The sequence below is a fragment of the Salmo trutta genome, unplaced genomic scaffold (genome assembly GCF_901001165.1).
Source record: "Salmo trutta unplaced genomic scaffold, fSalTru1.1, whole genome shotgun sequence".
Lineage (NCBI taxonomy): Eukaryota > Metazoa > Chordata > Actinopteri > Salmoniformes > Salmonidae > Salmo > Salmo trutta.
In genome coordinates this window covers 32098-59799 of record NW_021822689.1, presented here as the reverse complement: position 1 = coordinate 59799, position 27702 = coordinate 32098, and the positions used below count along the sequence as shown (strand labels likewise).

General features: G+C 45.9%; 2 protein-coding genes across 5 annotated transcripts; one reads left to right on the top strand and one right to left on the bottom strand.

Moving 5' to 3' along the window:
- Positions 1–1568: 1568 nt before the first annotated feature.
- LOC115183502 (actin-related protein 2/3 complex subunit 1A) lies at positions 1569–11235 on the bottom strand. The gene is made up of 10 exons (XM_029744709.1): positions 11011–11235; positions 10338–10444; positions 10080–10184; positions 9486–9708; positions 9290–9397; positions 6435–6647; positions 6232–6307; positions 5671–5864; positions 2457–2547; positions 1569–2159 (listed from the first exon to the last, which is right to left on the bottom strand). Exons 2-10 carry the CDS (start codon positions 10399–10401, stop codon positions 2121–2123), a joined length of 1113 nt encoding a protein of 370 aa, XP_029600569.1. The 5' UTR covers positions 10402–10444; positions 11011–11235; the 3' UTR covers positions 1569–2120.
- Positions 10162–24759, top strand: LOC115183503 (lipopolysaccharide-induced tumor necrosis factor-alpha factor homolog). 4 transcript variants are annotated; one of them, XM_029744711.1, is made up of 7 exons: positions 10162–10227; positions 11905–11959; positions 12133–12277; positions 21378–21454; positions 23697–23792; positions 24157–24325; positions 24436–24759. In XM_029744711.1, the coding sequence occupies exons 3-7, from the start codon at positions 12198–12200 to the stop codon at positions 24545–24547; spliced, it is 534 nt and encodes a 177-aa protein (XP_029600571.1). In that variant the 5' UTR covers positions 10162–10227; positions 11905–11959; positions 12133–12197; the 3' UTR covers positions 24548–24759. The 4 variants fall into 4 exon arrangements, with proteins under 4 accessions (XP_029600571.1, XP_029600573.1, XP_029600570.1 ...); XM_029744710.1 differs by lacking the exon at positions 10162–10227 and adding an exon at positions 10429–10543; XM_029744712.1 differs by lacking the exon at positions 10162–10227 and adding an exon at positions 10429–10560.
- Positions 24760–27702: the final 2943 nt, after the last annotated feature.

Here is a 27702-nt window from a genome sequence, read left to right as displayed (position 1 = left end):
AAGGAGTTAAGATAGAAAATTCACATCTGCAACAGAAAAGGGAGGGAGCGTTGAGGTCGACTAGGGTGGGACAGGGGCGGTTCTGGGGGGCGCAGTGCCCCTGTGACAACAAATTTGGACCCCCTTGTGGCCCCCCTAAATGTGGAGTATGAAATCATTTTTACATTACTAAATTTTGCTATCTTTCTTTTTTTACATCCGTTAATAGACAGTGGCAACGCGGAACACTAATTATTATGAACATGGTCTTTTCCCTGCAATGCAGTGAAGAAAACAATATGAGAACAATAACGTCTAATGTAACTGGCCCCAGCTTGGCCCCCCCAGTTGAAATGGTCTAGAACCACCACTGGGGTGGGAGAGATGGTAGATGAGACTCCCCTCTTCTTTATCCACCTTCCCTGTTTCTTGTTCTGTTCTACCAGACGCATGTGATCATTTCCTTCTGTTGGAAGGGCTGTCTGGCTCCTCCACACAAAGTAACAGACAGACAAACAGAGAAAACAGACTAACAGACAGGAGACTCAGTAGTGTAGACTAACAGACAGGAGACTCAGTAGCGTAGACTAACAGACGGGAGACTCAGTAGTGTAGACTAACAGACAGGAGACTCAGTAGTGTAGACTAACAGACAGGAGACTCAGTAGTGTAGACTAACAGGCGAGTCAGTAGTGTAGACTAACAGACAGGAGACTCAGTAGTGTAGACTAACAGACGGGAGACTCAGTAGTGTAGACTAACAGACAGGAGACTCAGTAGTGTAGACTAACAGACAGGAGACTCAGTAGTGTAGACTAACAGACGGGAGACTCAGTAGTGTAGACTAACAGACAGGCGACTCAGTAGTGTAGACTAACAGACAGGAGACTCAGTAGTGTAGACTAACAGACAGGAGACTCAGTAGTGTAGACTAACAGACGGGAGACTCAGTAGTGTAGACTAACAGACGGGAGACTCAGTAGTGTAGACTAACAGACAGGAGACTCAGTAGTGTAGACTAACAGACAGGAGACTCAGTAGTGTAGACTAACAGACAGGAGACTCAGTAGTGTAGACTAACAGACAGGAGACTCAGTAGTGTAGACTAACAGACGGGAGACTCAGTAGTGTAGACTAACAGACAGGAGACTCAGTAGTGTAGACTAACAGACAGGAGACTCAGTAGTGTAGACTAACAGACAGGAGACTCAGTAGTGTAGACTAACAGACAGGAGACTCAGTAGTGTAGACTAACAGACGGGAGACTCAGTAGCGTAGACTAACAGACGGGCGACTCAGTAGTGTAGACTAACAGACAGGAGACTCAGTAGCGTAGACTAACAGACAGGAGACTCAGTAGTGTAGACTAACAGAGAGGAGACTCAGTAGTGTAGACTAACAGACAGGAGACTCAGTAGTGTAGACTAACAGACAGGAGACTCAGTAGCGTAGACTAACAGACAGGAGACTCAGTAGTGTAGACTAACAGAGAGGAGACTCAGTAGTGTAGACTAACAGACAGGAGACTCAGTAGTGTAGACTAACAGACAGGCGACTCAGTAGTGTAGACTAACAGACAGGAGACTCAGTAGTGTAAGTTGATTCTTTATTTCTTCTGCAGCTGAATTAGACACATCATAGATACATCCTCCATCTAATGGCATAGGAACCATCCCAAATAGCACCCTGGTTCCTTTACAGTAAACTATTTCTGACCATGGCCCATAGGGACACAACACAGAGGATAGCCGCTATAGGACTCTGGTCTAAAGTAGTGCACTATATAGGGAATAGTGTTCCACTTGGTGGCATCGCTACACAGCACATCCTTCAATGGTAACTTAGTGTTGTAGTGCCGTAGTCGCTTCAGAGACAAAACACCATACCTGTTATTATTATTATAAAATAAAAAACCCACTGATGTGGAATGGTACATCACGGGGTCGTCAAGTTGACCTATGACCCTTTAGCCTTCATTTACATAAACAAACAATCAACGGTAATGTCATGTCAGCTCAGAGAGGGTGTGTGTGTGTGTGTGTGTAGTCAGTGCTTTTTTAATCAGATACTTCTTAGCGTGGTCAGACTGTTACTGGCCGCTTGGAGGAGGGGGGGGGGTTGTCAGGGTAACGGGGGGTCCTTCACATGATCCTCAGCCCCTGGATGGACGCCTCCAGACTCTGAAGAGACAACAACACATTGGTCAATAACAGTCACCAGTCTACTGACTGAGTCTGGTCTACAGCTGGGGGCCATGTTGTCCTCTGTCAATAACAGTCACCAGTCTACTGACTGAGTCTGGTCTACAGCTGGGGGCCATGTTGTCCTCTGTCAACATTCCATTCCAGTGAATATCATTAATTACATTCTACTTTAAGGTTTGAAAAATCACATTGTGATGACAACTAATTAATGAAGCTGGCCAGGAATGTGTCTCTGTGTGTGTGTGTCTCTGTGTGTGTGTCTGTGTGTCTCACCTTGAAGTCCCAGATGGTCATGGCTCCATCGATGCCCGTGGTACAGAACTTACGACAGTCCCTCTGGTCTCCCTCATAGATAGAGACTTGACTGGAGGAGAGACAATATAACAGGGTCAGACAGTCCCTCTGGTCTCCCTCATAGACACTACCGTCGTGGCCAAAAGTTGAGAATGACACAAATATTAATTTTCACAAAGTCTGCTGCCTCAGTTTGTATGATGGCAATTTGCATGTACTCCAGAATGTTATGAAGAGTGATCAGATGAATTGCAATTAATTGCAAAGTCCCTCTTTGCCATGCAAATGAACTGAACCCCCAAAAAACATTTCCACCTCATTTCAGCCCTGCCACAAAAGGACCAGCTGACATGTCAGTGATTCTCTCGTTAACAAAGGTGTGAGTGTTGACGAGGACAAGGCTGGAGATCACTCTGTCATGCTGATTGAGTTTGAATAACAGACTGGAAGCTTCAATAATTGCTTGGAATCATCGTTCTTCCTCTGTCAACCATGGTTACCTGCAAGGAAACATGCCGTCATCATTGCTTTGCAATAAAAGGGCTTCACAGGCAAGGATATTGCTGCCAGTAAGATTGCACCTAAATCAACCATTTATCGGATCATCAAGAACTTCAAAGAGAGCAGTTCAATTGTTGTGAAGAAGGCTTCAGGGCATCCAAGAAAGTCCAGCAAACGCCAGGACCGTCTCCTAAAGTTGATTCAGCTGCAGGATCGGGGCACCACCAGTACGGAGCTTGCTCAGGAATGGCAGCAGGCAGGTGTGAGTGCATCTGCACGCACACTGAGGCAAAGACTTTTGGAGGATGGCCTGGTGTCAAGAAGGGCAGCAAAGAAGCCATTTCTCTCCAGGAAAAACATCAGGGACAGACTGATATTCTGCAAAAGGTCCAGGGATTGGACTGCTGAGGACTGGAGTAAAGTAATTTTCTCTGATGAATCCCATTTCCGATTGTTTGCGGCATCCTGAAAAAAGCTTGTCCGGAGAAGACAAGGTGAGCGCTACCATCAGTCCTGTGTCATGCCAACAGTAAAGCATCCTGAGACCATTCATGTGTGGGGTTGCTTCTCAGCCAAGGGAGTGGGCTCACTCACAATTTGGCCTAAGAACACAGCCATGAATAAAGAATGGTACCAACACATCCTCCGAGAGCAACTTCTCCCAACCATCCAGGAACAGTTTGGTGACGAACAATGCCTTTTCCAGCATGATGGCGCACCTTGCCATAAGGCAAAAGTGATAACTAAGAGGAACAAAACATCGATATTTTGGGTCCATGGCCAGGAAACTCCCCAGACCTTAATCCCATTGAGAACTTGTGGTCAATCCTTAAGAGGCAGCTGGACAAACAAAAACCCACAAATTCTGACAAACTCCAAGCATTGATTATGCAAGAATGGGCTGCCATCAGTCAGGATGTGGCCCAGAAGTTAATTGACAGCATGCCAGGGCGGATTGCAGAGGTCTTGAAAAAGAAGGGTCAACACTGCAAATATTGACTCTTTGCATCAACTTCATGTAATTGTCAATAAAAGCCTTTGACACTTATGAAATGCTTGTAATTATACTTCAGTATTCCATAGTAACATCTGACAAAAATATCTAAAGACACTGAAGCAGCAGACTTTGTGGAAATGAATGTGTCATTCTCAAAACTTTTGGCCACAACTGTAGATTAGAGACAATATAACAGGGTGCAGTGTGTCCTAAGTGATGAGTTCTGGTACAGTGTGTGTGTGTGTGTGTGTGTGTGTGTGTGTGTGTGTGTCCTACGTGATGAGTTCTGGTACAGTGTGTGTGTGTGTCCTAAGTGATGAGTTCTGGTACAGTGTGTGTGTGTGTCCTACGTGATGAGTTCTGGTAGTGTGTGTGTGTGTGTGTGTGTGTGTGTGTGTGTCCTACGTGATGAGTTCTGGTAGTGTGTGTGTGTGTGTCCTACGTGATGAGTTCTGGTAGTGTGTGTGTGTGTGTGTCCTACGTGATGGAGTTCTGGTAGTGTGTGTGTGTGTGTGTGTCCTAAGTGATGAGTTCTGGTACAGTGTGTGTGTGTGTGTGTCCTACGTGATGGAGTTCTGGTACAGTGTGTGCGTGTGTGTCCCCTACGTGATGGGAGTTCTGGTACAGTGTGTGTGTGTGTGTGTGTGTGTGTCCTACGTGATGGAGTTCTGGTACAGTGTGTGTGTGTGTGTGTCCTACGTGATGGAGTTCTGGTACAGTGTGTGTGTGTGTGTCCTACGTGATGGAGTTCTGGTACAGTGTGTGTGTGTGTGTGTGTGTGTGTGTGTGTGTGTGTGTGTGTGTGTGTGTGTCCTACGTGATGGAGTTCTGGTACAGTGTGTGTGTGTGTGTGTGTGTGTCCTACGTGATGGAGTTCTGGTACAGTGTGTGTGTGTGTGTGTGTGTCCCCTATGTGATGGAGTTCTGGTACAGTGTGTGTGTGTGTGTCCTACGTGATGGAGTTCTGGTACAGTGTGTGTGTGTGTGTGTGTGTGTCCTACGTGATGGAGTTCTGGTGCAGTGTGTGTGTGTGTGTGTCCTACGTGATGGAGTTCTGGTGCAGTGTGTGTGTGTGTGTGTGTGTCCTAAGTGATGGAGTTCTGGTACAGTGTGTGTGTGTGTGTCCTACGTGATGGAGTTCTGGTGCAGTGTGTGTGTGTGTGTGTGTGTGTCCTACATGATGGAGTTCTGGTACAGTGTGTGTGTGTGTGTGTGTGTGTGTCCTACGTGATGGAGTTCTGGTACAGTGTGTGTGTCCCCTACGTGATGGAGTTCTGGTACAGTGTGTGTGTGTGTGTCCTACGTGATGGAGTTCTGGTACAGTGTGTGTGTGTGTGTGTGTGTGTGTGTGTGTGTGTGTCCTACGTGATGGAGTTCTGGTACAGTGTGTGTGTGTGTGTCCCCTATGTGATGGAGTTCTGGTACAGTGTGTGTGTGTGTGTGTGTCCCCTATGTGATGGAGTTCTGGTACAGTGTGTGTGTGTGTCCCCTATGTGATGGAGTTCTGGTACAGTGTGTGTGTGTGTCCTATGTGATGGAGTTCTGGTACAGTGTGTGTGTGTCCCCTATGTGATGGAGTTCTGGTACAGTGTGTGTGTGTGTGTGTCCCCTATGTGATGGAGTTCTGGTACAGTGAGTGTGTGTGTGTGTGTGTCCTACGTGATGGAGTTCTGGTGCAGTGTGTGTGTATCCTACGTGATGGAGTTCTGGTGCAGGGTCTCCAGGGCTGTGTTGCGGTCCTCTGTGGTAGCTCTCTTGTCCATGTTTCTGAAACGTTCCATAGCTGAGATGTTTCTAGTGATGGAAGCTTTAGGAAGGTCCAGCTTAGAGACAAACGTTAGGGACCCTCCGTCATCACAACGGAACAGCATGGGGCAACAGTCATGACCCTGAGGAGAGACAGACAGTCAAGATAAAACACAGCAGAGAAACACTCATACAGGTTTCCTTTCTGATTTATGAGAGGAGAGACAGACAGAGAGAGAGTCAGAGACAGAGAGAGACAGAGAGAGTCAGAGAGAGTCAGAGAGAGTCAGAGAGAGTCAGAGAGAGTCAGAGAGAGTCAGAGAGAGAGAGAGTCAGAGACAGAGAGAGTCAGAGACAGTCAGAGACAGAGACAGAGAGAGACAGAGAGAGACAGAGAGAGACAGAGAGAGACAGAGAGAGTCAGAGAGAGTCAGAGAGAGTCAGAGAGAGAGAGAGTCAGAGACAGAGAGAGTCAGAGACAGTCAGAGACAGAGACAGAGAGAGTCTTACCGCTGCCACCACGCTGTTCTCAGAGATGAAGAGAACACTGAGCAGAGGGAGGAACTCAGTCTTCAACTGAGACGGACTGAAACACACACACACACACACACACACGGTTCATTGAACAGAGCGACCGAGTTACACCACACTCACACACAGCTTGAATACAGAGCGTTAGATAAAACACACTACCCCTCCCCAGAGAGACTTACGTGGATCCCTTGGTGCCGTCCACCACAGTAACAGTGGAGTCGTGTGAGACCCAGGCCAGTCTGTTACCAGAGGAGGAGAAGGACACAGAGTGGACCCATCCTCCTCCCCCAGCACCCCCAAACTCAGCCAGCACCGCCCCAAACGGCATCTTGGACCCCCAGGGGGTCGGGCCCGGCTTCTCCTCCACCTCCTTGATGTAGGCAGAGAACACCCTGGGGGAGAGAGAGAGGGGGGAATATATTTTAAATAACTATTGATCAGGGGGCCGTACGCATCAATAACTATTGATCAGGGGGCCGTACGCATCAATAACTATTGATCGGGGGCCGTACGTATCAATAACTATTGATCGGGGGGCCGTACGCATCAATAACTATTGATCGGGGGGCCGTACGCATCAATAACTATTGATCGGGGGGCCGTACGCATCAATAACTATTGATCGGGGGGCCGTACGCATCAATAACTATTGATCGGGGGGCCGTACGCATCAATAACTATTGATCGGGGGGCCGTACGCATCAATAACTATTGATCGGGGGGCCGTACGCATCAATAACTATTGATCGGGGGGCCGTACGCATCAATAACTATTGATCGGGGGGCCGTACGCATCAATAACTATTGATCGGGGGGCCGTACGCATCAATAACTATTGATCGGGGGGCCGTACGCATCAATAACTATTGATCGGGGGGCCGTACGCATCAATAACTATTGATCGGGGGGCCGTACGCATCAATAACTATTGATCGGGGGGCCGTACGCATCAATAACTATTGATCGGGGGGCCGTACGCATCAATAACTATTGATCGGGGGCCGTACGCATCAATAACTATTGATCGGGGGCCGTACGCATCAATAACTATTGATCGGGGGCCGTACGCATCAATAACTATTGATCGGGGGGCCGTACGCATCAATAACTATTGATCGGGGGGCCGTACGCATCAATAACTATTGATCAGGGGGCCGTACGCATCAATAACTATTGATCAGGGGGCCGTACGCATCAATAACTATTGATCAGGGGGCCGTACGCATCAATAACTATTGATCAGGGGGCCGTACGCATCAATAACTATTGATCAGGGGGCCGTACGCATCAATAACTATTGATCAGGGGGCCGTACGCATCAATAACTATTGATCAGGGGGCCGTACGCATCAATAACTATTGATCAGGGGGCCGTAAGCATCAATAACTATTGATCAGGGGGCCGTACGCATCAATAACTATTGATCAGGGGGCCGTACGCATCAATAACTATTGATCAGGGGGCCGTACGCATCAATAACTATTGATCAGGGGGCCGTACGTATCAATAACTATTTATCAGGGGGCCGTATGCATCAATAACTATTGATCAGGGGGCTGTACGCATCATCATTCTCAGAGTAGAAGTGCTGGTTCAGTCTTTTAGAACATAATGAATAAGAGGACATGACCCTGATCCTAGATTCAACACTCCTACTGAGAGACGCTGTGTGAATATAGACCCTGATCCTAGATTCAACACTCCTACTGAGAGACGCTGTGTGAATATAGACCCTGATCCTAGATTCAACACTCCTACTGAGAGACGCTGTGTGAATATAGACCCTGATCCTAGATTCAACACTCCTACTGAGAGACGCTGTGTGAATATAGACCCTGATCCTAGATTCAACACTCCTACTGAGAGACGCTGTGTGAATATAGACCCTGATCCTAGATTCAACACTCCTACTGAGAGACGCTGTGTGAATATAGACCCTGATCCTAGATTCAACACTCCTACTGAGAGACGCTGTGTGAATATAGACCCTGATCCTAGATTCAACACTCCTACTGAGAGACGCTGTGTGAATATAGATCCTGATCCTAGATTCAACACTCCTACTGAGAGACGCTGTGTGAATATAGATCCAGGTATCTAATGTATAAAGATCACTGATGAGGTTGAAACATGGTCTGACGGTCTGTCTGTCTCTCCTTCTCTCTCTCTACTGATGAGGTTGAAACATGGTCTGTCTGTCTCCCCTTCTCTCTCTACTGATGATGTTAAAACATGGTCTGTCTGTCTCCCCTTCTCTCTCTCTACTGATGAGGTTGAAACATGGTCTGTCTGTCTCCCCTTCTCTCTCTCTACTGATGAGGTTGAAACATGGTCTGTCTGTCTCTCCTTCTCTCTCTCTACTGATGAGGTTGAAACATGGTCTGTCTGTCTCCCCTTCTCTCTCTCTACTGATGAGGTTGAAACATGGTCTGTCTGTCTCCCCTTCTCTCTCTCTACTGATGAGGTTGAAACATGGTCTGTCTGTCTCCCCTTCTCTCTCTCTACTGATGAGGTTGAAACATGGTCTGTCTGTCTCTCCTTCTCTCTCTCTACTGATGAGGTTGAAACATGGTCTGTCTGTCTCCCCTTCTCTCTCTCTACTGATGAGGTTGAAACATGGTCTGTCTGTCTCTCCTTCTCTCTCTCTACTGATGAGGTTGAAACATGGTCTGTCTGTCTCTCCTTCTCTCTCTCTACTGATGAGGTTGAAACATGGTCTGTCTGTCTCTCTCCCCTTCTCTCTCTCTACTGATGAGGTTGAAACATGGTCTGTCTGTCTCTCTCCCCTTCTCTCTCTCTACTGATGAGGTTGAAACATGGTCTATCTGTCTCTCTTTCTCTCTCTCTACTGATGAGGTTGAAACATGGTCTGTCTCTCCTTCTCTCTCTCTACTGATGAGGTTGAAACATGGTCTGTCTGTCTGTCTCCCCTTCTCTCTCTCTACTGATGAGGTTAAAACATGGTCTGTCTGTCTCCCCTTCTCTCTCTCTACTGACGAGGTTGAAACATGGTCTGTCTGTCTCTCTCTCTACCTGCATTTGAAGTCAGAGGATCCAGCCGCCAGCAGCACGTTGTTAGGATGCCAGTCCAGACTGAGGACGGTGGAACGGATTGGCTTCTTGATGTGCTTACTCACCCACCTGACACACACACACACACACACACATTTAAAGAGTACAAAACTATTTAGCCTACTTCTCTCTCCCAACCCCTCCTCTCCTCCCTTACCAGTCGTTATCAGACTCGAAGTAACAGACTGATATGAGTCTGGCGCCGCTGCCCACAGCAAACTTATTCTCCAGAGGAGACCACTTGACGAAAGTAGCAGCTCTGTTGATCCTCAGGATGACCAGAGTGGGCTTCCAGACCCCGTCCTTTAGAGACCAGACATAGGCATTACGATCCGCCCCACACGTCACGATACGGTCGGACTTAGGAGCCCAGTCGATACCTGGAGAGGGAGGGAGGGGAGAGAGAAGAGAGATAGTCAATGTAAACCTCTGAAAAACATCATCAATGTCCAGACATAGATTCAAATACTTTTTAACAATTCCTGTGATGTGATTTCCTGTGCCTATTCTACCTGTGATGTGATTTCCTGTGCCTAGTCTACCTGTGATGTGATTTCCTGTGCCTAGTCTACCTGTGATGTCATTTCCTGTGCCTAGTCTACCTGTGATGTCATTTCCTGTGCCTAGTCTACCTGTGATGTGTCCATTGTGCCTATTCTACCTGTGATGTGATTTCCTGTGCCTAGTCTACCTGTGATGTGATTTCCTGTGCCTAGTCTACCTGTGATGTCATTTCCTGTGCCTATTCTACCTGTGATGTGTCCATTGTGCTCCTTCAGCTCATGACTCTTCATCCACTGGTTACCAGTCTTCTGATAGATGTGAACCTCGTGGTTGTTGGGACTGATGGCAATCTCTACAGGGAGAGAAGACGAGAAAGAAGGCCAGATAACAGAAGAGTCAGTGGATAAACATTTTGATGAACGTGGATGTTTTGGATGTTGTATGCAGTATGTGTATATTTAAAGTATGTGATGTTATATAATAAAGCATTGGTCCTGGGCCGTACGGGTTCTGTCCCGGTTCCAGGCGTGACAGGTGATGGGCTCAAGCAGAAACTGGTGCAGTGACATGGTGATGGGAGTTGGGTGCGGTCAGTCTCTCACTGGTCACCGGCTACACAGAGAGGGAAAACCCCCATAGGAATACAAGAACATGACTCAGCTCGTTAACTAACCTTAGTCAATTCAGCTAACGCTACTCGGCTAGCTGCTGGTAATGCTACCTGTTCGGTAGATTTTTAGTTCACATTTCACAAACTGTTAAGACGTGAATGAGTAACAGTGTTTTATACATATAACATGATATACCCGTGATCTTAAAGATGAGTTCGTTCTGTATTTAGGAGCAAGGTGTGACTGAGCTAATTAACTGGCTAGCCAGTTGACAGGCTATCCCAACCTAATGTTCGCTAACTAACTAGCCCAATTTCGCATGTAACGTTACGATAGCTAAACTAGCTAACTAGTTAGCAAACAATCTTTTCTAGTAATTTATTTATACTTCAATGTCCATACAAAAAAATCATCAACAAGATTACGAACGATAAAATTTGCTACGAAAATAACATTTCATCTCGCCGTAAAAAAACGAGGCCTCCTCTCTTGAACCAAGCCCCGAACTTTCCTACGAGCCGTCGCCCGCTCCCAGCGACACAGTTTGCATGCTAACTGTTAGCTTACCTTGGTTTTGACAGAGCAGTCTTCTTGCTGGTCCTTTTTTATTCGGAAACGATAGATTGATAATAACGTTAGGGAGACAGCGGAACGGACTTGAATTCGCGGACTCTGGGCAGTCGACACGAATCCGTCCAGGAATGTCAGGAGTCGAACCGGGAAGCTTAGCTTCCAGCTACATTCAGATGGATAGGATGTCAGCCAACCCGGAGACAGTAGCCTATTTTTTGCTGTTGTTGAAGGCTGCCCCTAGCGGCTAATGAACCAAGCAAAAAGAAAAAGAATAATTAACAATTAACAATTCTTATTTACAATGACAGCCTAACCCGGACGACGCTGGGCCAATTGTGCGCCGTCCTATGGGACTCCCAATCACGGCCGGTTGTGATACAGCCTGGAATTGAACCAGGGTCTGTAGTGACTCCTCTAGCACTGAGATGTAGTTCCTTAGACCGCTGTTATACCGCCTGGAATGGAACCAGGGTTTGTACTTCCTCAGACCGCTGTGATACAGCCTGGAATGGAACCAGGGTCTGTAGTTCCTCAGACTGCTGTGATACAGCCTGGAATGGAACCAGGGTCTGTAGTTCCTCAGACTGCTGTAATACAGCCTGGAATGGAACCAGGGTCTGTAGTGACTCCTCTAGTACTGAGATGCAGTGCCTTAGACCGTAGTGATACAGCCTGGAATCGAACCAGGGTCTATAGTTCCTCAGGCGGCTGCGCCACTCGGGAGCCCTTGAAGATATTAATATTTAATATTGATAGCTTGAAGTGAAATAAACTGTCAAGACTACAACACTCATTTTGAATTGTGATTATTGTATTGGTTACACTAAAGTGGTTTGAAGCCCTAGTTTAAAGGTTACACGATGTTGAAATATCTATTCTCTTTTTCAGAGTGGAGGAGTCATCATTGGAAAAACGGATGTCAAAATCTTTCCGGACAGGAAAAGTTGAGGATTTCATTTAATTTCTCCCATTATTTAATACTGACACATGCTGGCATCAAATAGTCTACAACCATTAACTGCTACTGTGCTCAAATTGATGTATTGTTGTCTGACTAGAACCCTGATCTGACAGGTCTCTGAACGGAACTCTCTCTCCTTTCTCTCGTCATTTCAGATATTTGGTTTTAGACAGATTTACTTTCGGCTTCACAATCAAGAACTCACCAGACTATTTCATCGATGTGTGTCCTTGTGGGGCAAAGCAACGATGGGAAATACATCAATGGACTCTCCCAACAGCTTCTGCATAGGAGATTGTGGTGAGATTATACATTCAATCCAATTGTCTGATGATATGAAATAATACATCTTGTACCAATACAAGGTTTCTGTTTTGATGATATTTCTAACACGGTTGTGTCTTTTACCCCCTTTAGATAGAAAAGATCTGATTTGAAAAGATCTGTGATTGGTCGAAATACTAATTAGTGGAAAACATATCAGAAATTGGGCTGCCTGTGTAAAAAAAAAAGAAGCTAATTTTATAATTTTTTATTCACTTAATGTACTTCACATCAAGAATATCTGTTCCAGAATCTTAATGTACTTCACATCAAGAATAACTTCCAGAATCTTAATGTACTTCACATCAAGAATATCTGTTCCAGAATCTTAATGTCCTTCACATCAACAATATCTGTTCCAGAATCTTAATGTACTTCACATCAAGAATATCTGTTCCAGAATCATAATGTACTTCACATCAAGAATAACTGTTCCAGAATCTTAATGTACTTCACATCAAGAATAACTGTTCCAGAATATTAATGTCCTTCACATCAAGAATATCTGTTCCAGAATCTTAATGTTCTTCACATCAAGAATAACTGTTCCAGAATCATAATGTACTTCACATCAAGAATAACTGTTCCAGAATCATAATGTACTTCACATCAAGAATATCTGTTCCAGAATCATAATGTACTTCACATCAAGAATATCTGTTCCAGAATATTAATGTACTTCACATCAAGAATAACGGTTCCAGAATCTTAATGTCCTTCACATCAAGATTAACTGTTCCAGAATATTAATGTACTTCACATCAAGAATATCTGTTCCAGAATCTTAATGTACTTCACATCAAGAATATCTGTTCCAGAATATTAATGTACTTCACATCAAGAATAACTGTTCCAGAATATTAATGTCCTTCACATCAAGAATAACTGTTCCAGAATCTTAATGTACTTCACATCAAGAATAACTGTTCCAGAATCTTATCACATCTTTATTTAATATATCTGGAGCGCAAACTGGTTCGGTCTCCAAGCTCATCAGAGAATAAAGTCATGTAATGGGGTTTTATTTTTAAATATGAAAAAAATATACATAAATTACAGCATATATCCAATACCAAATAAATGAAGAGATAAACATAAAAAAGGGGAAATGTTTACATTCTGTTGCCTAGCTACAGAGCCCAGTAGCCATGTGAAAAGTGCATGTCAACCATGATCCAGCTAATGGTGATATTACACAGCTACTGAAGGGCTTGACCCCACTACATGGCTGTGTTCCAGTGTCCATATGAGCAAAGTCTTGTATCACACACATTTCAATATCTGCTGTTCTGTTCTTTGTTCATGTTAATTAATGTACCCTTATTGTAAAGTGTTACCTAATTGTTTTATTCATACAGAAATGTTTCTAAAAAAAAACCCGTTTAAATACGTTTATTTTTTTGTCTCCAGACAGAACTGATTAAAACTGTACAGTCTATGAAATGACATCAACCAAGATATTCAACGAGACTTGAGTTCCTAGCAGTTCTTGACAACCTCTTCACTCCAAAATGAATAGAAAAGGGGGTTGAGTGTGAGAGAGGGTTTGAGGTCAGAAATGGCGGCCGGTAGTGCGGACTAAATGGAGAAAAGGTTGGTGAATCAACAGCTGTCCTGGAATGAGGACAATATGGCTGTCAGTTCTGATGGTATGGAGCGGGAGGATGAGGGTCAAGAACCTGAATGGTCGGTAGTGGAAAGACACAGGAAGAAGAGAGATCATGATACAGAAAGGTAGAAGAAGAAGAGAGATCATGATACAGAAAGACACAGGAAGAAGAGAGATCATGATACAGAAAGACACAGGAAGAAGAGAGATCATGATACAGGAAGAAGAGAGATCATGATACAGAAAGACACAGGAAGAAGAGAGATCATGATACTGAAAGACACAGGAAGAAGAGAGATCATGATACAGAAAGGTAGAAGAAGAAGAGAGATCATGATACAGAAAGGTAGAAGAAGAAGAGAGATCATGATACAGAAAGACACAGGAAGAAGAGAGATCATGATACAGAAAGGTAGAAGTTAGTAGGGATTTATTTGTTTTTTATTTTCAAGGTAGTACAGAATTGGGCAGATAATGATTGATCATACATTCCAGCACAGTAGGTGGCAGCATGCACTTTAAACGTTTGTTTGCGGACCAGCCATGATATCATAGAAGAAAAAAATATCAACCTTCATGACATCATAGTAGAAGAAGATTCACCTTCATGACATCATAGAAGAAGAAGATTTACCTTCATGACATAGAAGAAGAAGATTTACCTTCATGACATCATAGAAGAATATTCACCTTCATGACATCATAGAAGAAGATTTACCTTCATGACATCATAGAACAAGAAGAAATGAAGGAAAATCAAATGATCCTGACACCATCTAAAATGGATCTCAACTTAAATGGGCCCTGAGAGGAATATTTGGTGCAGGGTACCTTGCTCACTGCCTGTAATTATCATTATTTAACATGATGCAGGCTCTGGCAGTGAGCTACCCTGAAGGAGCAGAACCTAACACCAACACTAACATAATGCATGTATTGTAATCTTTCTAATAAACGGTTAAACGAATACGGGGCGTTTCCTGTCTGAGTTACACCAAACACAGAACATTTTCCACAGTTGTAACAAACACAGTTAGATACTCACCACCAGAGTCAATGGAGGTGTAGACATCCAACACAGAGTACTACCTCTTCCTCTAGGACAGACCTGAGGTGTAGACATCAGACAGAGTACTACCTCTTCCTCTAGGACAGACCTGAGGTGTAGACATCAGACAGAGTACTACCTCTTCCTCTAGGACAGACCTGAGGTGTAGACATCAGACAGAGTACTACCTCTTCCTCTAGGACAGACCTGAGGTGTAGACATCAGACAGAGTACTACCTCTTCCTCTAGGACAGACCTGAGGTGTAGACACAGAGTACTACCTCTTCCTCTAGGACAGACCTGAGGTGTAGACATCAGACAGAGTACTACCTCTTCCTCTAGGACAGACCTGAGGTGTAGACACACAGAGTACTACCTCTTCCTCTAGGACAGACCTGAGGTGTAGACACAGAGTACTACCTCTTCCTCTAGGACAGACCTGAGGTGTAGACATCAGACAGAGTACTACCTCTTCCTCTAGGACAGACCTGAGGTGTAGACACAGAGTACTACCTCTTCCTCTAGGACAGACCTGAGGTGTAGACACAGAGTACTACCTCTTCCTCTAGGACAGACCTGAGGTGTAGACATCAGACAGAGTACTACCTCTTCCTCTAGGACAGACCTGAGGTGTAGACATCAGACAGAGTACTACCTCTTCCTCTAGGACAGACCTGAGATGTTAGCAGCGGAATCCTCCATTAGTATAAAAAGAAGGAGGGAGTGAGAGAAAGACCAATTCTGTCTGACCTATTTTGTCCTTTCTGTTGTGACGGACAGGTAGCTGTGAGGAAACGTTACCGCCGGAACACCTCGCTACACAGGGGGATTTCATGTCCAAGTCATCTACTTTAACATTTGGCTATACACCATGGCGGTATGGCAGCTGGTGGTTTACACAATGATCCTTTGGTAGGAGGAGAGTCTCATCTGCCACCCCAGTGATGTGGGCTATATCTGTGGAACACTACCAAGACTGGTGTTCGACATGACCTTTGAACTATCCCCATTTGAAAGACAGGTCAAAGGCCCAGTTCAGTTGATGCTTTTTTATTTATATATTTTTTTTAATTTAACCTTTATTTAACAAGGCAAGTCAGTTAAGAACAAATTCTTATTTACATTGAAGGCCTACTCTAGCCAAACCCGGACGACGCTGGGCCAATTGTGCACCGCCCTATGTGACTCCCACGGCCGTATGTGATGCAGCCTGGATTCGAACCATGTACTTGCACTGAGATGCAGTGTCTTAGACCACTGCGCCACTCGGGAGCCCTAAGAGGACAGTTTTGTCAATAACACTTTTAAGGGGTCTGAAACCTCAACATCACCCCCAGCACAGAGGAAGGACTCCAAGGTAATGTCTCCAAGCCCACTTCCTCTATCAACGGCTGCATTCTCAACGGTAGGAGCTCTGTCATTATTTATTTTTTCTGCCATTTTTCTACCTGGCTGGCTGGCTGGCTACACACACAGTGTGTAGGTTATTTACAGTAGGAGATGGGCTTCTATCATCTTATCTTTTATCATTCTATTTGGGCTTCGATCTAAAAGGTAGTTTAGCAAATGTGAAACGGATTAAAATGACAAGAGTTGACAGCTGTATGAGTTCACCATTTACACAACATATGCTGCAACCTTTTGTAATTTTAATAGTTTGTTTCATATTGGCTGGCTTCCAACAATAGCTGAATTTGCAAAGCTAGCGAGCACCAATTCCGTTTCAGTGGTGTTTGCTATAATCTTTGCTACCCGGGTTAAATAAAGGTGAAATAAAATAAATAAATAAAAGTTCCCTTGCGACAATTTAGCTTTTGCAACGAGACCATTAAATATATTTAAGACAATGGTAGAAGAGAGTGTAGTTCTGTTCAGTTTGGACTTCAGTTTATCGCTAACCTTATCGCAGGGACTTTGAAGCACTAACTTACATCATCTGCATGCTGATCTTGGAATAAATTGACAATAGCAAAGATTCCATCTTTGACGAGGCCACATAAATGGAATAGGTACTAGCTAGCTTAATAGTTAATATTTGCGCGCTAGCTCTGCATATTCAGCTAGTGTGTGTGCGCGATTGACTGGATTAACCTCACTTCAGTTACGTTCATTGAGTGCCTTTCAGACAGTAGATACGACCCCTCTGTTACCTTGCCAACTAAGGAACTGGCAGTGGATCAAAACATTGTGAGGCAAAGGGTGGGGGGGGGTCGCAATCTTTTGAAACTTAAAAACGCGCTATTAAGTGTCTATAATCAGCACAATTGCTTTCATTGCGTATTATTAATATTATTTAAATTACATAGTTATGTTTCAGTGATATATTGGGGGGGACAAATCATATTTTTCCAAGGATGGGGGGGTCGTGTCCCCCCCGTCCCCCCCGGGATTTCCGCCCCTGCTCCCGACTGAACCCGGCCTCCATTAAAACCAGTTAAACAATGGTTCCTTTGGTTCCAAACAGTCAAATGATGTGACCAACAGAACATTCTATGCATGTTTAATAGGAACAGACATTATTTTTAATTATGTAGCTTAATGAAAACATGCGACAATAGCAAGCCTAGTCGTCTCACAAGCCATCAGACTATATTATTGAACATGATACTAACATTACCGTATGCAGCTAATGTAAAACGTGAGAATGGTGGTTTCCTGCGCTAATTGAATTCGGGAAAATGTTTGATAATTATAAGAGCACCTGGGGGCGGATTCAAACTTAGAAATCTATTCATTTTTGTATGTGTTTTAATTGAAGCACTTCTCAGTAGCCTAGCTGGCATATACATTTCTTAATGCAGTTGCGTAACCTGCTTTGTGGGTGAGGAGGATCCCTTGTGGCCTCTACAAACCATCCCGACCTCGCGAACTTACATTCTGTTTCTCTAAACCAGACGGATACAACAGAATGTAAACTCGCGAGAATAGGATAGTTCGTATGAGACGAGATCCACTTGTTCCGCATTGAATAAACGTAATTTCAACTGAAAACAATCTCCATTAATTCCCAACAGATGGTTTGTTCACGTTTCTACCGTTGTGGCCTACAGCTCTATCTTGTGGTCGCGTCGGGGACAACAGTTGTTGACATCTGAAGCGTTGTAGCTAACCATAACCCTTTTCCTAATCTTAACCTTATTCTCCTAACCTGCTACGTTGTTTCACCTAACCTGCTGTGTTAGTTGTCCTAACCTGCCACGTTAATTCTCCTAACCAGCCACGTTCATTCTCGTAACCTGCCACGTTCATTCTCGTAACCTGCCACGTTAATTCTCCTAACCTGCCATGTTAATTCTCCTAACCTGCCATGTTATTTCTCCTAACCTATCATGTTAATTCTCCTAACCTGCCATGTTAATTTTCCTAACCTGCCATGTTACTTTTCCTAACCTGCCATAGTATTTCTCCTAACCTGTCATGTTAATTCTCCTAACCTGCCATGTTAATTCTCCTAACCTATCATGTTAATTCTCCTAAACTGCCATGTTGATTCTCCTAACCTATCATGTTAATTCTCCTAACCTGCCATGTTATTTCTCCTAACCTGCCATGTTAATTCTCCTAACCTATCATGTTAATTCTCCTAAACTGCCATGTTAATTCTCCTAACCTATCATGTTAATTCTCCTAAACTGCCATGTTAATTCTCCTAACCTATCATGTTAATTCTCCTAAACTGCCATGTTAATTCTCCTAACCTATCATGTTAATTCTCCTAAACTGCCATGTTAATTCTCCTAACCATGTAACAAACCATCTGTAGCGACAAATCATCAACAGATTTTCTCAGACATTATTACATGGACCGTGTCCGAATACCATGTTTAGCTGCCATACATTCTACATGTTCAGCAGGACGAAATGTTTTTGGAACGTTCAAATATAAATCGTCTATGTAACTGGAACAAACATGCCTCTCTGACATGTAGAATAAACACCTGGCCCTGAGAATAAGGAATCTAATCAGACGCGCCCCTGTACTTGCTTTTTGGGTATGCAAAAATTGGATTGTTTGTGCAATTTCGAAAAGTTTTTTTTTGTTGCTTTAAATACATGTCATATTCATTAAAGCATTACATCGTGTCAAATTCACTTCACACTATTGAGCTGTAGGGGCTGTTACACTGAGGACGACGTGGACGGACGCTAAAGAGCAGTAGGGGCTGTTACAGTGAGGAAGACGTGGACGGACGCTAAAGAGCAGGAGGGGCTGTTACACTGAGGACGACGTGGACGGACGCTAAAGAGCAGGAGGGGCTGTTACACTGGGGACGACGTGGACGGATGATAAAGAGCAGTAGGGGCTGTTACAGTGAGGACGACGTGGACGGACGATAAAGAGCAGGTAGACGTCTCCTGTCAGGGGAAGCCATCGAGTGGATGTTGAGCGGGATGCAGAAGTAAAACGAGCCGGATGTACGGCATAGCGACCTGGATGTTTTTGGGAGAGCATCCAGGTCAAAGTTACATCCAGCATCCAGCTCAGAGTTACATCCAGCATCCAGCTCAGAGTTACATCCAGCATCCAGCATCCAGCATCCAGCTCAGAGTTACATCCAGCATCCAGCATCCAGCTCAGAGTTACATCCAGCATCCAGCATCCAGCTCAGAGTTACATCCAGCATCCAAGTTGGGCAGGATGCAGAAGTGCTTAAAAAAAAAAAAAAAAACACAGGTTTTAAATAAAATAAATTTAAGAAATGTTTAACTTTTACAAATGTCACAGAGGTCTTATATACATTCAGTGATACAGGTAGTGATAGGGCCCAGAGTCGTTCCTGGTCAGACAAAAAAGGAAAACTCCACCAGGCACTAAAGAAATAATGGAACACTATCCACTCTCATCCTGTGTCACCCCTGATATATGAGGCATTAGAATATTGGCTAGGTGTGGTCCTGGGTCTCATCCTGTGTCACCCCTGATATATGAGGCATTAGAATATTGGCTAGGTGTGGTCCTGGGTCTCATCCTGTGTCACCCCTGATATACGAGGCATTAGAATATTGGCTAGGTGTGGTCCTGGGTCTCATCCTGTGTCACCCCTGATATACGAGGCATTAGAATATTGGCTAGGTGTGGTCCTGGGTCTCATCCTGTGTCACCCCTGATATATGAGGCATTAGAATATTGGCTAGGTGTGGTCCTGGGTCTCATCCTGTGTCACCCCTGATATATGAGGCATTAGAATATTGGCTAGGTGTGGTCCTGGGTCTCATCCTGTGTCACCCCTGATATATGAGGCATAAGAATATTGGCTAGGTGTGGTCCTGGGTCTCATCCTGTGTCACCCCTGATATATGAGGCATTAGAATATTGGCTAGGTGTGGTCCTGGGTCTCATCCTGTGTCACCCCTGATATATGAGGCATTAGAATATTGGCTAGGTGTGGTCCTGGGTCTCATCCTGTGTCACCCCTGATATATGAGGCATTAGAATATTGGCTAGGTGTGGTCCTGGGTCTCATCCTGTGTCACCCCTGATATACGAGGCATTAGAATATTGGCTAAGTGTGGTCCTGGGTCTCATCCTGTGTCACCCCTGATGTATGAGGCATTAGAATATTGGCTAGGTGTGGTCCTGGGTCTCATCCTGTGTCACCCCTGATATACGAGGCATTAGAATATTGGCTAGGTGTGGTCCTGGGTCTCATCCTGTGTCACCCCTGATATACGAGGCATTAGAATATTGGCTAGGTGTGGTCCTGGGTCTCATCCTGTGTCACCCCTGATATACGAGGCATTAGAATATTGGCTAGGTGTGGTCCTGGGTCTCATCCTGTGTCACCCCTGATGTATGCATTGAGGCATTAGAATATTGGCTAGGTGTGGTCCTGGGTCTCATCCTGTGTCACCCCTGATATACGAGGCATTAGAATATTGGCTAGGTGTGGTCCTGGGTCCAAGTTAGCTGGAAGAGAAGAGGCAGGAAGAGCTGGTCCTAGGAACAGTGCTTTTGGGCTGAAGCCCCTAGCTAGAAGAGAGGTGGCAGGAAGAGCTGGTCCTAGGAACAGTGCTTTTGGGCTGAAGCCCCTAGCTAGAAGAGAAGAGGCAGGAAGAGCTGGTCCTAGGCAGTGATTCGAGGTTGAAGCCCCTAGCTAGAAGTTTCACTCAAACAGAATAAAACTGATCTCAGATCAGTAATAGGGACTACTTCACCCTACTCCTGTGGGAGTGCCAGATCCACCTGAAACACACCTGTCTGTCAGCTGATCCAGGTGATGAGGTGACTGACCAATGAGGTGACAGGAGTGCCAATCAACACCTCGATACACTCTCTCAACAAGGTTTGAGACAGATATTTGACTACTGTCTCAACAAGGGCTGGGTCAGATAATTGACTATCATGACCCTTGACTTATTTCCTGGAGGAAAGGGCCTCGTCAAATATTGTGATAATTTTGTGGTTTCTCTCTCCTCAGCTGTTCAGCAGAGGCAATGGACACATCATTGAAGTCAGAGGAACCATGTCCTAACCCGCCTCCCTACTCCCTACCAGGTAAGACTCTACAGTACAGTACACCCGCCTCTCTCTCTCATTGTTTCAGTCCAGGGTAAAGGAGATGACATGAGGATCTCTCTCTCTCTCTCGTTGTTTCAGTCCAGGGTAAAGGAGATGACATGAGGATCTCTCTCTCTTGTTGTTTCAGTCCAGGGTGAAGGAGATGACATGAGGATCTCTCTCTCTCTCTCGTTGTTTCAGTCCAGGGTAAAGGAGATGACATGAGGATCTCTCTCTCTCTCTCGTTGTTTCAGTCCAGGGTAAAGGAGATGACATGAGGATCTCTCTCTCTCTTGTTGTTTCAGTCCAGGGTAAAGGAGATGACATGAGGATCTCTCTCTCTCTCTCTTGTTGTTTCAGTCCAGGGTGAAGGAGATGACATGAGGATCTCTCTCTCTCGTTGTTTCAGTCCAGGGTGAAGGAGATGACATGAGGATCTCTCTCTCTCGTTGTTTCAGTCCAGGGTGAAGGAGATGACATGAGGATCTCTCTCTCTTGTTGTTTCAGTCCAGGGTGAAGGAGATGACATGAGGATCTCTCTCTCTCTCTCGTTGTTTCAGTCCAGGGTAAAGGAGATGACATGAGGATCTCTCTCTCTCTCTTGTTGTTTCAGTCCAGGGTAAAGGAGATGACATGAGGATCTCTCTCTCTCTCTCTCGTTGTTTCAGTCCAGGGTAAAGGAGATGACATGAGGATCTCTCTCTCTTGTTGTTTCAGTCCAGGGTAAAGGAGATGACATGAGGATCTCTCTCTCTCTCTCGTTGTTTCAGTCCAGGGTAAAGGAGATGACATGAGGATCTCTCTCTCTCTCTCGTTGTTTCAGTCCAGGGTGAAGGAGATGACATGAGGATCTCTCTCTCTCTCTCGTTGTTTCAGTCCAGGGTAAAGGAGATGACATGAGGATCTCTCTCTCTCTCGTTGTTTCAGTCCAGGGTGAAGGAGATGACATGAGGATCTCTCTCTCTCTCTCGTTGTTTCAGTCCAGGGTAAAGGAGATGACATGAGGATCTCTCTCTCTCTCGTTGTTTCAGTCCAGGGTAAAGGAGATGACATGAGGATCTCTCTCTCTCTCGTTGTTTCAGTCCAGGGTAAAGGAGATGACATGAGGATCTCTCTCTCTTGTTGTTTCAGTCCAGGGTAAAGGAGATGACATGAGGATCTCTCTCTCGTGTCAGTCCAGGGTAAGGAGATGACATGAGGATCTCTCTCTCTCTCTTGTTGTGTCAGTCCAGGGTAAAGGAGATGACATGAGGATCTCTCTCTCTCTCTCTTGTTGTTTCAGTCCAGGGTGAAGGAGATGACATGAGGATCTCTCTCTCTCTCTCGTTGTTTCAGTCCAGGGTAAAGGAGATGACATGAGGATCTCTCTCTCTCTCGTTGTTTCAGTCCAGGGTGAAGGAGATGACATGAGGATCTCTCTCTCTCTCTCGTTGTTTCAGTCCAGGGTAAAGGAGATGACATGAGGATCTCTCTCTCTCTCGTTGTTTCAGTCCAGGGTAAAGGAGATGACATGAGGATCTCTCTCTCTCTCGTTGTTTCAGTCCAGGGTAAAGGAGATGACATGAGGATCTCTCTCTCTTGTTGTTTCAGTCCAGGGTAAAGGAGATGACATGAGGATCTCTCTCTCGTGTCAGTCCAGGGTAAAGGAGATGACATGAGGATCTCTCTCTCTCTCTTGTTGTGTCAGTCCAGGGTAAAGGAGATGACATGAGGATCTCTCTCTCTCTCTCTTGTTGTTTCAGTCCAGGGTGAAGGAGATGACATGAGGATCTCTCTCTCTCTCTCGTTGTTTCAGTCCAGGGTAAAGGAGATGACATGAGGATCTCTCTCTCTCTCTCTTGTTGTTTCAGTCCAGGGTAAAGGAGATGACATGAGGATCTCTCTCTCTCTCTCTTGTTGTTTCAGTCCAGGGTAAAGGAGATGACATGAGGATCTCTCTCTCTCTCTCTTGTTGTTTCAGTCCAGGGTGAAGGAGATGACATGAGGATCTCTCTCTCTCTCTTGTTGTTTCAGTCCAGGGTAAAGGAGATGACATGAGGATCTCTCTCTCTCTCGTTGTTTCAGTCCAGGGTGAAGGAGATGACATGAGGATCTCTCTCTCTCTCTTGTTGTTTCAGTCCAGGGTGAAGGAGATGACATGAGGATCTCTCTCTCTCTCTCTCTCTCTCTCTCTCTCTCGTTGTTTCAGTCCAGGGTAAAGGAGATGACATGAGGATCTCTCTCTCTCTCGTTGTTTCAGTCCAGGGTAAAGGAGATGACATGAGGATCTCTCCCTTCACTCCTCCTCCTCCACCTGGTGCTATGGGTGGTAGCTACATCAACCAGACAGCTACTGGTGAGTACACACACACACACAGCCTTCAGACTGTAGAATAATGATGGACACGCACACACACACACACACACACAGACTGTAGAATAATGATGGACACACACACAGCCTTCAGACTGTAGAATAATGATGGACACGGACACACACACACAGCCTTCAGACTGTAGAATAATGATGGACACCTAACCCCCTCGTTCTAACAGGTGGTGCTTGGATCTGACTGTTTATTGAGACTAAGATGGTATCCTTAGTATAACCCACCTCTCTCTCCTCTCTCCAGTTCTCTCAGGTTGTGCCCCCCCCCACCCCACCCCCCAGACAGAGGATCTAACCCCTAACCCCTTATCTAACCCCCTTGTTCTCTCAGGGGCTGCTCACCCCCCCAGACAGAGGGTTGTCCAGCACTATGAGACAGAGCTGGGGGATTCTCCTGGTCTCATCAGATGTCCTTCCTGTCAGAACCAGGTGATGAGTGATGTCACTTACCACGCTGGAACCTTCTCCTGGACCATGTGTCTGGTGTTCATCCTCTGTGGGTGAGGACAGAGACACACACTCCATCTCAGTTATACACACACACACACACACACACACCCCCAGCAGTAGCAGGTATATTGACTGTACTCTTCTTTCCCTGTCCCTCCAGGTTGTTCCTAGGCTGCTGTCTGATCCCGTTTTTCCTCAGGAGTTTCAAGGATGCCTATCACGCCTGCCCTCGCTGTCACATGGTCCTTCACGTCCACAGGAAGTGCTGTTGACCTCTGACCCCCTGCCTAGGGTCAGGGCACCCCGATCACACCTGATATGGGGGGGGTTGTATATAATGGGTGCATCCCAAACGGAACCCTACTCCCTATATAGTACACAGCTTTCCACTAGGCCCCATAGGAGTAGAACCATATGGCCTGGCTCTGGTCAAAAGTAGTGCACTATATAGGGGAGACCGTAGCAGGGATTAGTGCACTATATAGGGGAGACTGTAGCAGGGCTTAGTGCACTATATAGGGGAGACTGTAGCAGGGCTTAGTGCACTATATAGGGGAGACCGTAGCAGGGCTTAGTGCGCTATATAGGTGAGACTAGCACGTCTGTAGCAGGGCTTAGTGCACTATATAGGGGAGACTAGCAGGGCTTAGTGCTCTATATAGGGGAGACTGTAGCAGGGCTTAGTGCACTATATAGGGGAGACTGGCATGTCTGTAGCAGGGCTTAGTGCACTATATAGGGGAGACTGTGGCAGGGCTTAGTGCACTATATAGGGGAGACTGTGGCAGGGCTTAGTGCACTATATAGGGGAGACTGTAGCAGGGCTTAGTGCACTATATAGGGGAGACTGTAGCAGGGCTTAGTGCGCTATATAGGGGAGACTGTAGCAGGGCTTAGTGCGCTATATAGGGGAGACTGTAGCAGGGCTTAGTGCACTATATAGGGGAGACTGTAGCAGGGCTTAGTGCACTATATAGGGGAGACCGTAGCAGGGATTAGTGCACTATATAGGGGAGACTGTAGCAGGGCTTAGTGCGCTATATAGGTGAGACTAGCAAGTCTGTAGCAGGGCTTAGTGCACTATATAGGGGAGACTAGCAGGGCTTAGTGCACAATATAGGGGAGACTGTGGCACGTCTGTAGCAGGGCTTAGTGCACTATATAGGGGAGACTGTAGCAGGGCTTAGTGCACTATATAGGGGAGACTGTAGCACGTCTGTAGCAGGGCTTAGTGCACTATATAGGGGAGACTAGCACGTCTGATGCAGGGCTTAGTGCACTATATAGGGGAGACTGTAGCAGGGCTTAGTGCACTATATAGGGGAGACTGTAGCACGTCGGATGCAGGGCTTAGTGCACTATACCGGGGAGACTGTAGCAGGGCTTAGTGCACTATATCGGGGAGACTGTAGCAGGGCTTAGTGCACTATATAGGTGAGACTAGCACGTCTGTAGCAGGGCTTAGTGCACTATATAGGGGAGACTAGCAGGGCTTAGTGCACTATATAGGGGAGACTGTAGCAGGGCTTAGTGCACTATATAGGGGAGACTGTAGCAGGGCTTAGTGCACTATATAGGGGAGACTGTAGCAGGGCTTAGTGCACTATATAGGGGAGACTGTAGCACGTCTGATGCAGGGCTTAGTGCACTATATAGGGGAGACTGTAGCAGGGCTTAGTGCACTATATAGGGGAGACTGTAGCAGGGCTTAGTGCACTATATAGGGGAGACTGTAGCAGGGCTTAGTGCACTATATAGGGGAGACTGTGGCATGTCTGTAGCAGGGCTTAGTGCACTATATAGGAGAGACTGTAGCACGTCTGATGCAGGGCTTAGTGCACTATGTAGGGGAGACTGTAGCATGTGTGTAGCAGGGCTTAGTGCACTATATAGGGGAGACTAGCACGTCTGATGCAGGGCTTAGTGCACTATATAGGGGAGACTGTAGCAGGGCTTAGTGCACTATATAGGGGAGACTGTAGCACGTCTGATGCAGGGCTTAGTGCACTATATAGGGGAGACTGTGGCATGTCTGTAGCAGGGCTTAGTGCACTATATAGGGGAGACTGTGGCATGTCTGTAGCAGGGCTTAGTGCACTATATAGGGGAGACTGTAGCAGGGCTTAGTGCACTATATAGGGGAGACTGTAGCAGGGCTTAGTGCGCTATATAGGGGAGACTGTAGCAGGGCTTAGTGCACTATATAGGGGAGACTGTAGCACGTCTGTAGCAGGGCTTAGTGCACTATATAGGGGAGACTGTGGCAGGGCTTAGTGCGCTATATAGGGGAGACTGTAGCAGGGCTTAGTGCACTATATGGGGGAGACTGTAGCACGTCTGTAGCAGGGATTAGTGCACTATATAGGGGAGACTGTAGCAGGGCTTAGTGCACTATATAGGGGAGACTGGCACGTCTGATGCATGGCTTAGTGCACTATATAGGGGAAACTGTAGCAGGGCTTAGTGCACTATATAGGGGAGACTGTAGCAGGGCTTAGTGCACTATATAGGGGAGACTGTAGCAGGGCTTAGTGCACTATATAGGGGAGACTGTAGCAGGGCTTAGTGCACTATATAGGGGAGACTGTAGCATGTCTGTAGCAGGGCTTAGTGCACTATATAGGGGAGACTAGCACGTCTGATGCAGGGCTTAGTGCACTATATAGGGGAGACTGTAGCAGGGCTTAGTGCACTATATAGGGGAGACTGTAGCACGTCTGATGCAGGGCTTAGTGCACTATATCGGGGAGACTGTAGCAGGGCTTAGTGCACTATATAGGGGAAACTGTAGCAGGGCTTAGTGCACTATATAGGGGAGACTGTGGCACGTCTGTAGCAGGGCTTAGTGCACTATATAGGGGAGACTGTGGCACGTCTGTAGCAGGGCTTAGTGCACTATATAGGGGAGACTGTGGCACGTCTGTAGCAGGGCTTAGTGCACTATATAGGGGAGACTGTGGCACGTCTGTAGCAGGGCTTAGTGCACTATATAGGGGAGACTGTAGCAGGGCTTAGTGCACTATATAGGGGAGACTGTGGCACGTCTGTAACAGGGCTTAGTGCACTATATAGGGGAGACTGTAGCATGTCTGCAGCAGGGCTTAGTGCACTATATAGGGGAGACTGTAGCAGGGCTTAGTGCACTATATAGGGGAGACTGTAGCACGTCTGTAGCAGGGCTTAGTGCACTATATAGGGGAGACTGTAGCAGGGCTTAGTGCACTATATAGGGGAGACTGTAGCAGGGCTTAGTGCACTATATAGGGGAGACTGTAGCAGGGCTTAGTGCGCTATATAGGGGAGACTGTAGCAGGGCTTAGTGCACTATATAGGGGAGACTGTAGTACGGCTTAGTGCACTACATAGGGGAGACTGTAGCACGTCTGTAGCAGGGCTTAGTGCACTATATAGGGGAGACTGTAGCAGG